This window comes from Bufo bufo, chromosome 4, assembly GCF_905171765.1.
Source record: "Bufo bufo chromosome 4, aBufBuf1.1, whole genome shotgun sequence".
Classification (NCBI taxonomy): domain Eukaryota; kingdom Metazoa; phylum Chordata; class Amphibia; order Anura; family Bufonidae; genus Bufo; species Bufo bufo.
Window position 1 is genome coordinate 259,113,430 of NC_053392.1, and position 16,830 is coordinate 259,130,259.

At 40.3% G+C, this 16,830-nt stretch overlaps 1 protein-coding gene across 1 annotated transcript in view; it reads right to left on the bottom strand.

Annotated features, from left to right (window-relative positions):
• CSMD1 (CUB and Sushi multiple domains 1) overlaps positions 1-16,830 on the bottom strand; it is a 2,494,699-nt gene that overhangs the window by 800,922 nt on the left and 1,676,947 nt on the right. Inside the window, exons 24-25 of the mRNA XM_040430026.1 lie at positions 9,066-9,257; positions 7,898-8,024 (exon numbers count right to left, since the gene is read on the bottom strand). Coding sequence (XP_040285960.1) covers positions 7,898-8,024; positions 9,066-9,257 — 319 coding nt within the window. The remainder of the gene's footprint in view (positions 1-7,897; positions 8,025-9,065; positions 9,258-16,830) is intronic.

Sequence of the window (16,830 nt, forward strand, 5' to 3'; positions counted from 1 at the left end):
TTATTTGTGATTTAATGATCTTAAGGCAGTCGGGGAGGGGCCTTATGGGGTTGACAGGTTCTCTTTAATTTTTATGGATTGGGCCTGACAAAATTGTCCACTACAGTGAAAAAAAGAATATCTTGTTTAAAAATTAGTAAAAAAATAAAAACTGAAAAGTTGCGAGTGCATACGTAAGAGTCCCCTTTGCTATGTTACACTAAAATAATCTATGGTCCAGCCAATTAACTTTATTAGTTACAGAATTAGTTGAATAAGGTGCCCCTGTGTGCAATCAAAGGGTCATATAACCTGTCATATGATGTGAGTATAAAGGTCCCTGAGTCTGCAATACTACTAAGCAACCAAGATGGATACCACAATAGCTCTGAAAACATCAAAGACAAAGTTGATGAAAGTTGGGTTAAAAAAAACATTTGGTTGTTAATGTTTGCATCAGGCAGCAAGTTGAGAAGACTAAACTGTACAAGAATTGAAACTTGGAATCATACAGCAATTTACACTTCTACAACGAACATTTAATGCAACATATGGGAAATTGGCCAGAAAGTGGACAAAAAAAATGTTATTACTGTAAGAAAAACCATATGAAAACATGTTTAGAGTTTACCAATCAGTATGTGGCTGACTCACCAAAACACATTAAAGAAGGTTCTGTGGTCAGGGGAGACTATAAGAAAATGTATGACCATTATGGGAAATGCTTTATGTGGCACAAACCCTTCCCATGACCCCAATAACACCTATACCACAGTGAAGCATAGTTTTGGCAGCATCATGCTGTGGGCATGATTTTATTGACAAGGGCTGTAAAATTGGTCAGGATTGGAGGAAAGATGGGTGGCAGTAAATTTTGGAGGAAAGCCTGTTTCAGGCTGCCACAGACTTCACTATGGAGTGTGGTTTAAGAGGGAAAATCGAATAGTCTAGAAAACAACAACAACTTCAATACAGCTGAGAATCTGTGGCATTAGTTGAAGACTATTGTACACCATTGCAACCCATCTAACTTGAACACATTGGAGCAGTTTTGCCTGGAAGAATGGGCTCCCTTGCCAGGTGCTTTTGACCCCTTGTGGCAAATCACAGGACTCAGCAGTCACCACAGTGACATACTGTTTAAAGCTGGAAAAGGAGCAGCATCAAGGCCAAAGACAGGTGAGTCTTTTTTATGTTTAGAGGAACATTTCTGGACCAAAAGGGTTGTCTGCTGCAAGGCGAGAAAAACCTTTCAAGTTAATAGAGACATATACAAATAGACAAATAAATCTGTAATTTCAGCAGAAGGTGGCTATCTATCTACAGTATCTATCTATCTGTTTGTCTAGTATGTCTCTCTATAGTGCATTCAGAAAGTCTTTTTTCACATTTTGTTGTGGTGTGGCGTTGTGGTAAAACAATAAGAAAAAAAATCTAGTTTTTCGCCATCATTCTGTACTCAATATTTGGTAATGACAAAGTGAAAACAGAATGTTCTAAATCTCTGCATATGTATTGAAAAGGAAAAACTAAACTATTGCATTGACATACTGTAAGTATTCAGACCTTTTACTTGTTACTTAGTTGAAGCACCTTTGGCAATGATTTCAGCTTCCAGTCTTCTTGGGTCTGATACTACAAGGTTTGCACACCTGGATTTGGAGATATTTTGCCATTCTTCTCTGCAGATCCTCTCAAGTTCTGTCAGGATGCTGTGGGCCGTCGGTGGACAGCCATTTTCAGGTTTCTCCAAAGATGTTCGATTGGGTTCAAGTCAGGGCTCTGGCTAGACCAATCAAGGACATTCACAGAGTCGTCCATAAACCACTCTTATGTTTTCTTGGCTGTGTGCTTAGGATCATTGTCTTGTTGATCTATATATATTCATATACTTTTGCAGTTTTGGTGTAGGGGGGATATTCTATACCATGACATTTTGAGTTGTGCAAACCCATGCAAGCATCGAGTTTGTATGTTCTCCACATGTTTGCATGGGTTCCTCCTGGTACTCTAGTTTCCTCTACACTCTTGATACTAAAGTCTGTAAAGTGCTGAAAAATATGTCAGCACTAAATAAGTGCATAAAAAATAAAATGAATACTTTTTTATGTTATTTTTAGCACAAGGCTTCAACATCACAAAAAAGTGAAAAGGTCTGAAGACTTTCTAAATACATTGTATTTTATCCTGGGTGAACAATGTCATCAACATATTTAACAATAGAATCAAAAGTCTATTTAATTTAGAGATGTTGCTATAAATTACCCTTTTTGTATTTTTTTCATAACTTGATAATATTAAATGTACTGCATTTTTATACTTTTTGTAGTACTTTATTCACAGAATAAAATGAAAATAAAAATATTAAAAGATTCCCACTCGGCATTATATATAAAGTAAACAATGATTTTTGGAGGTTATTAATAGTGTTGATCGAGCACCAAAGTGCTCGGGTGCTCGGGTCGAACACCTAGGGATGCTCGGGTGCTCTACCAAGCCCCCGAGCACAATGGAAGTCAATGGGAGTACCCGAGCATTAAACCAAGCACCCCCTGCTCTGAAGAGGGGAGGGAGTCTGGTTCATAGGAAAGGGTAAAAAAAAAATGGAAACACCACCAAAATGGTTTGGGAACAGCATAGGGAGGATGTCTGGATAGATCTTGGGCTCCCAGGTCGCTGCTGGGAACAATGTTGTCCGAGTAGTACTCCACTTTTATAGACTGACAGAAAATACGCACCAAATTGAAGATAAAATCGATTTCCTTTCCTGTATAGTTACTTGTATATAAAGTGCAAGTGCTGCCAAAAAATACAAGGAAGAGGCACTTCGATACAACCTGTATATCACATAATGGAGGGCCTCATTCACATTGTGGTACAATTATTAAGGTAGTGGGACTCCTACACTCATAAAGCCTATGCACTAAGAGAAAGGGTTTCCAAAAATTACAATGAACCGGCATTCCAATACACCCTTTATTACACATAATTGAGGGCATCATACACCCTTGAAAAATTATGATTGATAACCTGCTGTTGACCCTCATAAACATTAGGAGCAAGGGTCTGTTGCTGACCATCTAAAACATTATGGGCGAGGGCCTGCTGCTGAGCTGACCATCTAAAGCATTAGGGCTGAGGGTCTGCTGCAGAGCTGACTCTCTTAAACATTAAGGGCTAGTGCCTGATGCTGATCTAAGCATCGAAAAAAAATATGGGCGAGTTCCTGCTGCTGAGCTGACCATTGAAAAAATTATGGGTGAGTGTCTGCTGCTTAGCTAACCATTGTAAAAATATGGGCGAGGGCCTGCTGGTGAGCTGACCCTGTAAAACATTATGGTTGAGGGCCTGCTGGTGAGCTGACCATTGAAAAAATTATGGGTGAGTGTCTGCTGCTTAGCTAACCATTGTAAAAATATGGGCGAGGGCCTGCTGGTGAGCTGACCCTGTAAAACATTATGGTTGAGGGCCTGCTGGTGAGCTGACCCTGAAAAACATTATTTGCGAGGACCTGCTGGTGAGCTTACCCTCTAATAGATTGTAGGTGAGGGCCTGCTGGTGATCTGACCCTGTAAAACATTATGCTTGAGGGCCTGCTGGTGAGATGACCCTCAAAAACATTATATGCGAGAGCCTGCAGGTGAGCTGACCCTCTAAAAGATTATAGGTGAGGGCCTGCTGGTGAGCTGACCCTCTAAAACATTATGGTTTAGGGCCTTCTGGTGAGCTGACTCTCAAAAATATTATATGCAAGGGCCTGCTGGTGAGCTGACCCTCTAAAAGATTGTAGGTGAGGGCCTGCTGGAGAGATGACCCTGTAAAACATTATGGTTGAGGGCCTGCTGGTGAGCTGATCCTCTAAAACATTATATGTGAGGGCATGCAGGTAAGCTGACCCTCTAATAGATTGTAGGTGAGGGCCTGCTGGTGAGCTGACCCTCTAAAACATTATATGTGAGGGCATGCTGATAAGCTAACCCTCAAAAACATTATATGCGAGGGCCTGCTGGTGAGCTGACCCTCTAAAAGATTGTAGGTGAGGGCCTGCTGGTGAGCTGACACTCAAGCATTATATGTGAGGGCATGCAGGTAAGCTGACCCTCTAATAGATTGTAGGTGAGGGCCTGCTGGTGAGCTGACCCTCTAAAACATTATATGCGAGGGCCTGCAGGTGAGCTGACCCTCTACAACATTAGGAGCGAGGGCAGACTAATAACCATGTTGATATGATGGAAGAGGAGGAGGACGAGAAAAGGAATATTGAACCATATACCCTTTTTTGTGGTGGAAGGGGTTCATGGGAATACAGTATATTCAGTACATTATAAAAAACACATTTAAAGTGCATTTATGTTCAGCCGCTTTCCTCTGGTGAAGTAGAGAATTCAGGGGCAATCCAGGCCTTGTTTATTTTTATAAGAGTCAACCTGTCAGCATTTTCAGTTGACAGGCGGATGCACATATCAGTTATTATGCCCCCAGCAGCACTAAATACCCGCTCTGACAAATCGTTGGCGGCAGGGCAGGCCAGCACCTCCAAGGCGTAGAGCGCCAGTACGTGCCACGTGTCCAGCTTGGACACCCAGTAGTTGTAAGGCACAGAGGGATCGTTGAGGACGCTGACATGGTCTGCTACGTACTCCTTCACCATCTTCCAAAATGTTTCCCTCCTTGTGACATTAGGCCGCGCATCAGGGTGAGGGTGCTAGAGGGTGTCATGAAACTGTCCCAGGCTTTGAAGAGTGTTGCATTGCCTCTGTTGGAACTGCTGTGTGTTCCCCTTGTCTCCCCTCCTCGGTTGCCCAAGGAAGTACGTACTCTGCCGCCAGCGTTGTCAACTGGAAATTTTTGGAGCAATTTTTCCACAAGCACCTTCTGGTATTGCACCATTTTGCTCGTCTTCTCTTCCACAGGAATCAGAGATGAGAAGTTCTCTTTGTAGCGGGGGTCGAGAAGGGTGAACAACCAGAAATCGGTGTTGTCCAAAATGCTTAAAATGCTTGGGTCTTGGAAAGGCAGCCTAACATAAAGTAAGCCATGTGTGCCAGAGTCCCAACAGGCAAGTCTTTGCTGTCGTCATCAGGATGATGACTCTCAATCTCCTCATCCTCTTCCTCCTCTTCTGCCCATTCACGCTAAACAGATGGAATTAAACTTCCATGAGTACTACCCTCTGTAGCAAAGGCAACAGTCTCCTGCTCCTCCTGGTCACTGATGGTGCTTGCAAAGGTCCAGGTGCAGGGCGGGAGGCATCCGGGTCTGCGCCTTCAACAGGGGATTGGCCTGCATGTAACACAGGGGAAGTGTAGGCAGTGGTGTGACCCGTAGACACAAATTGTGGACCCAGGCATTCGGCCCACGTATAACGGTGCTTTGATGCCATGTGGTGGATCATGCTGGTGGTGGTGAGGATGGTAGTGTTCACGCCCCTGCTCATTTTTGTATGGCACAGGTTGCAAATTACAATTTGCACTTTCCTCAAGAAAGCGCCAGACTGCTGAACACTTACTCCTTGGCAAGGGAGATTTCCGCAAGGGGTTGCTCCTTGGAACAGTTGCGGGCCTGTTTGGTGTGGCCCGCCTTCTCCCTTTTGCCACCCCACTGCCCAGTTTGGGTCAGTGACTTCATCGTCAACCACCTCCTCTTCCACTTCCTCACTCTGCTTATCCTCCTGACTTGCTGACCTAACAACAACTTCAGTTATTGACAACTGTGTCTCATCCTCATCATCAACCTTGTGAAACACTAATTGCTGTTCCTCACCGTCATCTTTTTGTGACTGTGTATGCTCAAGAGTTTGGTAATTAGGGCACAAGATCTCATGCCCCTCTTCAAGCGGGCTTGTTGAGAGGCCCAAATGAAGGAATGGCGCTGAAAAGAGCTCCTCGGAATATCCGAGTGTGGGATCACTTGTTTGGCAAGACTCTCCATGGTGGGAAGAATGAGGATCTGGGTAAGGATTGTGTTGACCAGACTCTTGGCTACTGAGACTGGACTTGGTGGAAGACGGTGTGGTGCTTATCTGCTGCAATCCAACCGACCACTTGGTCGCACTGGTCTGACTTTGAGAGCGTTGTCCTGCGCCACCCTGAAAACTGGGACATGAAGCGAGGTATCGTGGATGATTGTTTTTCTTGTGCTCTGGCAGCAGACACAGTTTCAATGCGCCCAGGGACACGGCCTCTGCGTGCACCATCAGCATCACAGCCACTTCCCTGTCCCTTAGTGCTTGCCTTCTTCATATTAAATGTTATATATGCTTGAAAGTATGCCACACGTACATTAGGATTTGGAAGTATATGCGCAAAAAAATAAAAAAAGGTATTTGGGATGTGGAAACGTCACACAGGAGATATATCGCAGATAATGTCAATGCTGTCACCAGCGGCTAATAAAAAATTACAGGGAATGTCATAGGTATTTGGGATGTGGAAACGTTACACAGGAGAAATATCGCAGATAATGTTGCTGATGTCAGCAGCGGCTAACATAAAATTACAGGGAATGTCATAGGTATTTGGGATGTGGAAACTTTACACAGGAGATGTACCCCAGGTAATGTCACTGTCCACAGTGGACACCGTCTAAAAGGAAAAAGTACACTGGATGTCACAGATATTTTTGGGATGTGCACACTTTACACAGGAGATGTAGCACAGATAATGTTGCGGCCTAACTATTGCACGCTATTTAGCGCAGGATGCACTAAAAATAGATTCTGCTACCACACACAATAGTCCTTAAAAGGACTTTTGGGTCTGTACATTTTTAACAATTTAGCGCAGGTTGCGCTAAAAATATATATTGCTGCTGCCATACACAACAATAGTCCTTAAAGAGACTTTTGGGTCTGTAAAGTATTAGCAATTTAGCACAGGTTGCACTAAAACATATATTGCTGCTGTCACATACAACAATAGTCCTTAAAAGGACTTTTCGGTCTATATAGTACCCGATGACGCATTCCGGCCATCCAATCATTGTAATGCCAGTAACCAACATGCCTACGGCATTACAGTGAAGGGCAGTACTTACCTGCACGTTTATTGGTTGCATAGCATCTTAAGGAGGGACTCGGCCTCTATCCACCAGTTCCTGTTTTCTGTCCTATGGATAGGACATTTTCTGTGGAGAGTTACGAGGCTACAGGGCCCCGCCGGTGTTTTGTTTGATCCATAGGGGTTACCTGGTATGGCGTAAGTCTCAATTGGGAGCCGCCTAAAGTCTGGATTCCGCCCTTCCGGGTCCTGGCCATGCCGTGGGGACATTCACAGGCAGTCCGGTGGTACCGGGAGGTACCGCTGTCACGCCGGAACCTCCTGGCAGTGTCCAGGAGGTCCGGGGTCTCTTTCCCTGCAGGCCGCTTCCCTGGTGCCATTACAGAGGCAGGGGGCGGAGCGGGTGCTTGTTCTCGCGATTCTTGGCGCGGACCGGCAGTGGCGTATGGCCACTTCTGGTATTTGGAACGCATGGTGAAGTGAGAATTAGACACATAACTAAGTTGTGCTACTCTTATATTATTCCTATTAGAAGTTTGCGAATGGATCTCCAACTGCGTGTTACCCTGTGGGAATGTATGCCTGCATAGTTTTTCAATGACGACACTGATATTACAATGTCAGACTGTGCTGAGACACCCCACCCAACTGGTAATGCCCAGTTGGGGATTCATTCATAAATTTCTACCTATAAGAAAATATGCTCCAGAATTTCTATTACATGGGCAATATAAGTAGCTACTATAACAGTCATGTCAAGACAGATGAGTGGTCCTCTTTAATAGGATTCATATCAACATCACACTGAGAGACGTAATACACAAATCACATATTAAAAAAATCTAATAATCTGTTGTGCTTATGGTCCTGATCATACTTCAGATTTCATATGCTATACATTACAAGATAAACAATATTACCTAATTGTCTTTCCAGGGTCTGTTTCAAGAACCCAAGTGCAATGTACATTATTTTCATAAGGTGCTGGGTATCCTGGAGATAGAATGCGTCCAGATGCTGTAGCATAAATCCGACCACCACATTCAGCTGCATATATAAAATATATGTTAAAAGTCAACTGCAATTTACTAATTTCATTCATTTCTGTAATCAGTCCATCTATCCACAGCCAATTAGAACTATTATATGGAAGTATGCTAAGCAATGTAATGTTATGAGTTGAAATAAATGAAATATCTAGTACCGCAGCTCATTCATTTGAAGCATGGCTGCTACACAGTGTATGGAACTTTCTGCCTCCAGCCACTGGTTTGCTTCCGGTGATGGCAGCTGCTTTTTCCATCTATCGAAAATAGCTGGTAGGTGTCAGACAAGCACCAGTCTGGTATTGATATATTTTCCTGAGGAATGGTCATCAATACCGCATCTACAGTCTGGAAAACTCCTAATGTAATAGTGAGCAACTTCCCACAAATTAAAAAGAATCACAGTTTTTCTAATTTACTTGTATTATTGAACGTACACTCTTTAGCTGCGAGAGCGGTCATTCTTTCAGCAGACAGGGGGTCTAGGTCTGATGCATAAAAACTGCATCATTTTAAACAATACTATACAGTACAATATGCCATTTAAAGTGCTAAACAAGATATAATTATGCACAATGAATTGCTTATCTATTACATTTCTTACACATCATAAATACAGATATAGCAATATTATAAATAATATGGTCACTTAGTACACCATTTTATAGTCAAAATATGGTAGTAATAATTAGGTTAGGTAAATATGTAAACATATTGCATTTGGTAGCGATTCCCATATTTAGCCTCTATTAGAGCTTCAGAGCTGAACTCCTTGCTGAATGAGTAAGTGAACAGAAGATGCTTTGTTGACAGCAATCTGCTTAAAAAAAAAAAAAAAAGAAAAAACTTGTGTTTGTATTGTAATTTAAATATTGTGGGTTAAAATTTATGAATTTCATTTTTTGACTGATAATAATAAAATTGTAGAGCTATTCTGTGCCATCTATACCATATTTTACCAATGAAAGAGTACATTTTATTATGTTCCATTTGTTAGACCTTTAAAAAAAGAAATAAAAAGCATATCACCATATAATATTACCAGTGCATGTTGGCAGAGGCTTGTTCCATACTCTCCGATCACCACTTAAACATGTTAAAATACTGCTCCCATGCATTGTATATCCAGGATTGCAACTATACATAATAGCTGTATCAGCAAAGCGACCTTCATCACGTATCTTATAGCCATAATTTGGTATTCCTGGATCTTCACATTTTATGAGATCAAAACCTGAAGAATAAGATAAGATAATAATTATTATAATTACAAATCACATAAGAGTATAAAGGCATCATGGTTGTTATAATAGTACTAGATGATCAGTTATGTTGTCAGGCTCAGGCACCTTCAGTACTGTTAGGGCTCATGCACACGACCGTATGGCTTTTTCAGTGTTTTGCAGTCCGTTTTTTACTGATCCGTTGTCCCGTTTTTTGTTTCCGTTGTGTTTCCGTTTCCTTCCCGTTTTTCCATTCCGTTTTTCCGTATGCCATATACAGTATACAGTAAATACATAGAAAAAATTGGGCTGGGCATAACATTTTCAATAGATGGTTCCGCAAAAACGGAACGGATATGGACGATATACGGATGCATTTCCGTATGTGTTCCGGTTTTTTGCGGACCCATTGACTTGAATGGAGCCAAGCACCGTGATTTGCGGACAAGAATAGGACATGTTCTATCTTTTCACGGTACGGAAATACTGAAAGGGAATGGACACAGAGACACTTAATTATTTTTTACTGAACCATTGAAATTAATGGTTCAGTATATGTACCGCATACTGAACTCAAAAAACGACCAGTATACTGAACGCAAAATACTGTCGTGTGCAGGAACCCTTAGTTATGTGCCCTGTGATTCCTGCCCTATGCCTCAGGAGTCTATGATCATCACCCCCAGCATTGGCATAATAATGAAAAAGACCCTATGTTAGAAGAAATTACAGATTGCTTAGCTGTAGACAAGGATTCACTTAGCGACTGTTCAATATCCTCTTATTAGGCTATTATGGGGTGAAGTACCAGAGCTGTCACTGTTTTAAGAGCACTGGGTCTGTTCCTGGGGCACTGTGGTTGTCACTGTCATGGAGACAGTGCAGCTACTACTGTAATATGGTACTATGGCCAGCAATGGTATAAAGGACTGGTATAACTTGCAGTGGATGGCTGTTTTATGAAAACATGTTAGGTATTACTAAAATAACGGGAAATTATCACTTCCTCTTATATTAACACTGAAGCTGGCATGGTGACTATTACATCAATGAAGGTATTGGAAGTGACGTTATTATGAGGGTGCTAACTCCCTTCAAAGACAGGGTATAGCTTCTAGCAATGTTATGAGAGTATTTTAATTACTCTTATGGTACTACTGTGGCTGTCTTAAGAGTATTGTCAGTGCCACATGCACACTGTGATGTTTAATATAATGAAGACACTTTAGGTGTCATCATCATGATGACATTACTTTTATGCACTGCACTCCTAAAGGTTATGGCATTCTGACCCTGGATAGGTGTATTGAGATTCTAGAAAGAACTTTGACATATTCTGTAGTACTGCAACTTGTGTAAAGAGGGGCATAGCTATAGTAAAAGGGCTACATTATAGAGTAAGAAGGGGTAGTATATGCACTCATGCCCTGATGCCTGGTGAGGTCAAGAAACCCCTCTGCCATGTGAAAAGCACTAGCATAATAAATGGCACATGGTAGGCTGGTGCCCTGCACTGCAGGAATTAATACTTATGGTCTGATGTATCATGGGCTGTTAACCCATTTTTGTGTTAAAAAATGTTTGGAAGATTTTTCCCCTTTATAATGCCACTGGACATTGTAAGGACAAAATGAGGGCAAGAGGGGGCTGACCATGGAGGCCTGATATATTAACTATAATTTATGTCAGAAAACTTGCATAAATGAAAGTTCTGAGCTGGTATAGATTTCAATGTCTGATTCAGTTTAGACATCCACCTCTTAATAAATCTGCCATGTTCCAAACAAGCAGCATAATTAGTGAGATTGGTGTAAGAAATGCCAGTTTTATTAAATATAGGCCTTAATATTTATTGATGTCACTTTGTCTTCAATACTTATGAACTTGGTTTCTACTTATAAATGTGTCCTTTAAAGGTCAATTTAAATTAATGAAATTAGTTATTTCACTCTTTTACCAGTGATTATGAGTTTCACAATTCAAGTTCTCCACCTGTGTGAATGAGCATTATACAAGGATTAGACATTTCAATGATCAGTAATCCCCATTATAGGAAATGAGAAGCCAATGACAAGTAACATAGACTGACAAAGTAAACATACTTTTTCTCATCACAGAAGTAATTATTTGCTCACTGCTGTATTTATATATTTTATCAGATTCAAGAGTTCCAAAACTTTAGAATTGCCATGAAATACTTAATGTCTGTTATGCCTGACAGATGTCACCAACATTGCAATTATCCAGGGTAATTATTCATCACTATAATTTATCTGTGATTTTGCAAAAGGTAATTATTTGTAAGAGAATTCATATAATTTAATCAGAATTACTGGGTAATAGATGCGGAAGAAAAATTGCCTTGACAATGAACAGATAAGAAATTAATCAGATTATATTCATTGTACCATTTCTGCCCATGGAATTGTTTTATCTAGCATAAAAGTACTGAAACAAATTGTCCAGGTATAATTATTCCTCACAAATGAAAAAGTAATTCATTACATTGAGTCTGTATTTTCTCCAACATGTTATTCATCTTAACCCCTTAGGGACTTAGGACGTACCGGTACGCCACGTTTGCCAAGTCCTTAAGGACTCAGGACCTACCGGTACGTCCTAAGTTTAAAAATAGATTGCGGCACGGCGGGGGTTAATAGGAACAGGATGTCCACTGAAATCATTCATCGGGCATCCTGTCACAATGCGGGGGGGGGGGGGGTCACGTGACTCCCCCGTATCGGCAATCACCGCAAACCACAGGTCAATTCAGACCTGCGGTTTGCGGCTTTTACCTGCGGTTGCGGCGGCGGGCGGTGCCATTGGGTCCCCATGCGGCTGTGGGGGGGACCCGATGGCATGGAAGGCAGCGCGATGTCTAAGGAAGGCATCGCGCTGCCTTCCGGTGACGAGCCTGTGAGATCCAGCCCCCTGGATCTCACAGGCCGGAAGCTGTATGAGTAATACTCACTGTATTACTCATACAGCCAATGCATTCCAATGCAGAAGTATTGGAATGCATTGTAAAGGATTAGACCCCCAAAAGTTCAAGTCCCAAAGTTTTCCCCACAAAAAATTAAAAGTTTCAAGTAAAAATAAACAAAAACTTAATTTTCCCCAAACAAAGTAAAAAAAAATTGGGAAAAAAAAGTAGACATATTAGGTATCGCCGCGTCCGTATCGACCGGCTCTATAAACATATCACATGACCTAACCCTTCAGATGAACACCGTAAAAAATAAAAAATAAAAACTGTGCTAAATAAACCATTTTATGTCACCTTACATCACAAAAAGTGTAATAGCAAGCAATCAAAAAGTCATATGCCCCCCAAAAACTGTCATCTCATCCTGCAAAAAATGAGACGCTACCTAAGATAATCGCCAAAAAACTGAAAAAAATATGGCTCTCAGACTATGGAAACACTAAAACATGATTTTTTTTGCTTCAAAAAAGAAATCATTGTGTAAAACTTACATAAATAAAAAAAGTATACATATTAGGTATCGCCGCATCCGTGATAACCTGGTCTATAAAAATATCACATGATCTAACCTGTCAGATGAATGTTGTAAATAACAAAAAATAAAAACGGTGCCAAAACAGCTATTTCTTGTTATCTTGCCTCACAAAAAGTGTAATATAGAGAAACCAAAAATTATATGTACCCTAAACTAGTACCAACAATACTGCCACCCTATCCCGTAGTTTCTAAAATGGGGTCACTTTTTTGGAGTTTCTACTCTAGGGGTGCATCAGGGAGGCTTCAAATGTATGACATGGTGTAAAAAAAAAAGTCCAGCAAAATCTGCCTTCCAAAAACTTTATGGCATTCCTTTCCTTCTGCGCCCTGCCGTGTGCCCGTACAGTAGTTTACGACCACATATGGGGTGTTTCTGTAAACTACAGAATCAGGGCCATAAATCTGCCCAAAAATTGAAATTTTGAAATTGTATCTCTATTTTCCATGAATTCTTGTGGAACACCTAAAGGGTTAACGACATTTGTAAAATCAGTTTTGAATACCTTGAGGGGTGTAGTTTCTTAGATGGGGTCACTTTTATGGAGTTTCTACTCTAGGGGTGCATCAGGGGGGCTTCAAATTGGACATGGTGTCAAAAAAACCAGTCCAGCAAAATCTGCCTTCCAAAAACCGTATGGCATTCCTTTCCTTCTGTGCCCTGCCGTGTGCCCGTACAGTAGTTTACAACCACATATGGTGTATTTCTATAAACTACAGAATCAGGACCATATATATTGAGTTTTGTTTGGCTGTTAACCCTTGCTTTGTTACTGGGAAAAATGGATTAAAATGGAAAATTTGCCGAAAAATTTAAATTCTGAAATGTCATCTCCATTTGCCAATAACTCTTGTGGAACACCTAAAGGGTTAACGACATTTGTAAAATCTGTTTTGAATACCTTGAGGGGGGTCGTTTGTTAGATGGGGTCACTTTTGTGGAGTTTCTACTCTAGGGGTGCATCAGGGGGGCTTCAAATGGGACATGGTTTAAAAAAAAACAGTCCAGCAAAATCTGCCTTCCAAAAACCGTATGGCATTCCTTTCCTTCTGCGCCCTGCCGTGTGCCCGTACAGTAGTTTACGAGAACATATGGGGTGTTTCTGTAAACTACAGAATCAGGGCCATAAATATTAAGTTTGGTTTGGCTGTTAACCCTTGCTTTGTAACTGGAAAAAAAATTATTAAAATGGAGAATCTGCCAAAAAAGTGAAATTTTGAAATTGTATCTCTATTTTCCATTAATTCTTGTGGAACACCTAAAGGGTTAACAAAGTTTGTAAAATTAGTTGTGAATACCTTGAAGGGGGTAGTTTATAGAATGGGGTCATTTTTGGGTGGTTTCTATTATGTAAGCCTCGCAAAGTGACTTCAGACCTGAACTGGACCCTAAAATTTGGGTTTTTGAAAATGTCAGAAAAATTTCAAGATTAACATCCCCAAAAAATAAAATTTCATTCCCAAAATGATCCAAACATGAAGTAGACATATGGGGAATGTAAAGTAATAACTATTTTTGGAGTTATTACTATGTATTATAGAAGTAGAGAAATTTAAACTTGGAAATTAGCAATTTCTTTACAAATTTTCTGGTAAATTTGGTATTTTTTTATAAATAAAAATGTTTTTTTTTTACTTCATTTTACCAGTGTCATGAAATACAATATGTGACGAAAAAACTGTCTCAGAGTGGCCTGGATAAGTCAAAGCGTTTTAAAGTTATCAGCACTTAAAGTGACACTGGTCAGATTTGCAAAAAATGGCTAAGTCCGTAAGGTGAAATAGGGCCGAGTCCTTAAGGGGTTAATCACTTCTTGTTGTACTGCTTTATTTAAAATTTGGGAGTATAATATTGATAAACTTGTTAGAATAAGCCATCAATATTAGATCAGTGGGAGTCTATTCTAAGAGGCTGTGGCACCTGAGCGCCATGACCCTGCGATTTTCTATTTTTGCATTTTTATTTTTTACTCTCTGCCTTACTGGAGCCATAATTTTTTTTTTTTTCTGTTCAAGGCACTTACTAATGTATTGTGATTGTCCATATTGCCTACTTTGCTGGCTGGATTAATTTTTCCATCATATTAAACACTGCTTGTTTCCATGGTTACAACCACCTTGCAATCTATTGGTGGGGGTCATGCTTGCACACAATGGTACAAAGCACTAGCTTATGTGTGGTACTACAGTCCAGGCCACCAGAGAGGCTGACGTGTTTTCCAATAGTATACAAGCACGACCACCACTGATAGATTGCAGGGTGGTCGTAACCATCAAAACTAACAGTGTTTAATGTGATAGAAAAATGAATCCAGCCAGCAAAGGAAGCAATATGGATAATAACAATACATTATTAAAGGGGCTTATATTAACTTCCTCTACATAATAAATGCTATTTGCTGAAATGAGACAACCTCTTTAATAGCACCATTTACTATTGCATGCAATGTAGGGAAAAAATCATAAATGGGGTGAAATTGGAAAACAAAAACACAATTCCGCCACAGTTTTATCGGTTTTGTTTCTAAAGCATTACCTATTTGGTAAAACTGACCTGTTAACCTTCATTCTCTGGGCCAGTATGATTAAAACAATATTACATTTATATAGTTTTTCTTGTGTTTTAATACTGAAAAAAATATAAACTGAAAAAAAAGTTTTTCTTTTTGTCACCATAATCTGATCCCCATAACTTTTTTTATAGTTATGTTTATGGAGCTGGGGGCACATTTGTTTGCGGGACAATCTGTAGTTTTTATTGATACAATTTTGGAGAGTGTATGACTTTTTGATCGCTTGTTAATTTTTAATTTTTTTGGAGGTGATGTGGCGAAAAAATGGTGAATCGGCCATCACGCCGTTTGCCATATGGGAATAATATTTTTTTATTACAGAAGTTTTCGGACATGGCAATGCCAATGATTAGAGATGAGCAAAGTTTTGAAAAATTCTATTTGCCTGCTTCATCGAATGTCACAAACAAATTTGCTTTGTGACGAATTACTTTGTAAGTAGTGGGCACAATTCCGTGGATCGGAGATTGCACAGCCTCCTATCAGTAAACAACTCAAGTGCCGCATTCATCACTGATCTCGGCATTTGAGAATAATATTGAAGGTTTTCAGGGGTTAATTAATAAAAAATAAAAAAAAACGTATCCATTTGAGCACGAAGAGGCTGCTATGGCCATCTTGATTGAAGATACCGCGCAAAATATGATACGTCACTGCGCAAAGGATTTTGCTTGGGATCTTCAATCATGATGGCCATGGCGGCCTCTTTGCCCTCAAATGGATAAGGTGAGTATGGTTTTTTTTCCACCATAATTTCAGGGAAAATGTATTCATTACCATGAAGCATGAGGAAATTTGGCTTCGTGGTAAATCTAGTTTTTCCTAAAAGTGCACTTTGGATGCTTCGATTTCCTCAACATTACCCATGATGTTTATTTTTTTATTTATTTTTTTTCTAGGGAAAGGGAGGTGATTTGAACATATTTTTTAAAACTTTTTTTTTTAAATTTCCACATTTTTTTTACTCACCCTAGGATGCCTATAACAAGCAATCATTAGATTGCTACTTGTATTCGGTAATGGATATCTATACATTACAGAATACTGGTGTCAGTTTTTTCCAATGCAGTGCTGCCATCTATAGGCCTACATTGGAATATACTAGTAATTGGCTTGGAAGCCCTGTACAGGCTCAGACTTATTACTCATACAGGACGCTGGCCCGTTCCAGGAAGAGCTTGGCTTCTGGCTTTAGCACTCTCAGATGCCATGGTCACATTTGATGATGTCTGCAATCAGCATTACTGCCGATCATAGATGATAGCCTTGAGCCTCTGCTGTTTAAAATAGCTTTGTTGTATGATATGAAATGTTAACTGGAATGGAATGTTAAAAGGATGGGATCAACTATATATTGGCCACAATGCTTCTCCCTGCCTCCAGGAAAGTGTGCTGACTGAGGTAAAGCTCTCACCTTGCGCCAAGGAAGATATACCACTAATTGTACAGAGAATGGTCACCATCTAATTTTCATTAGTGATGGACCGGGAC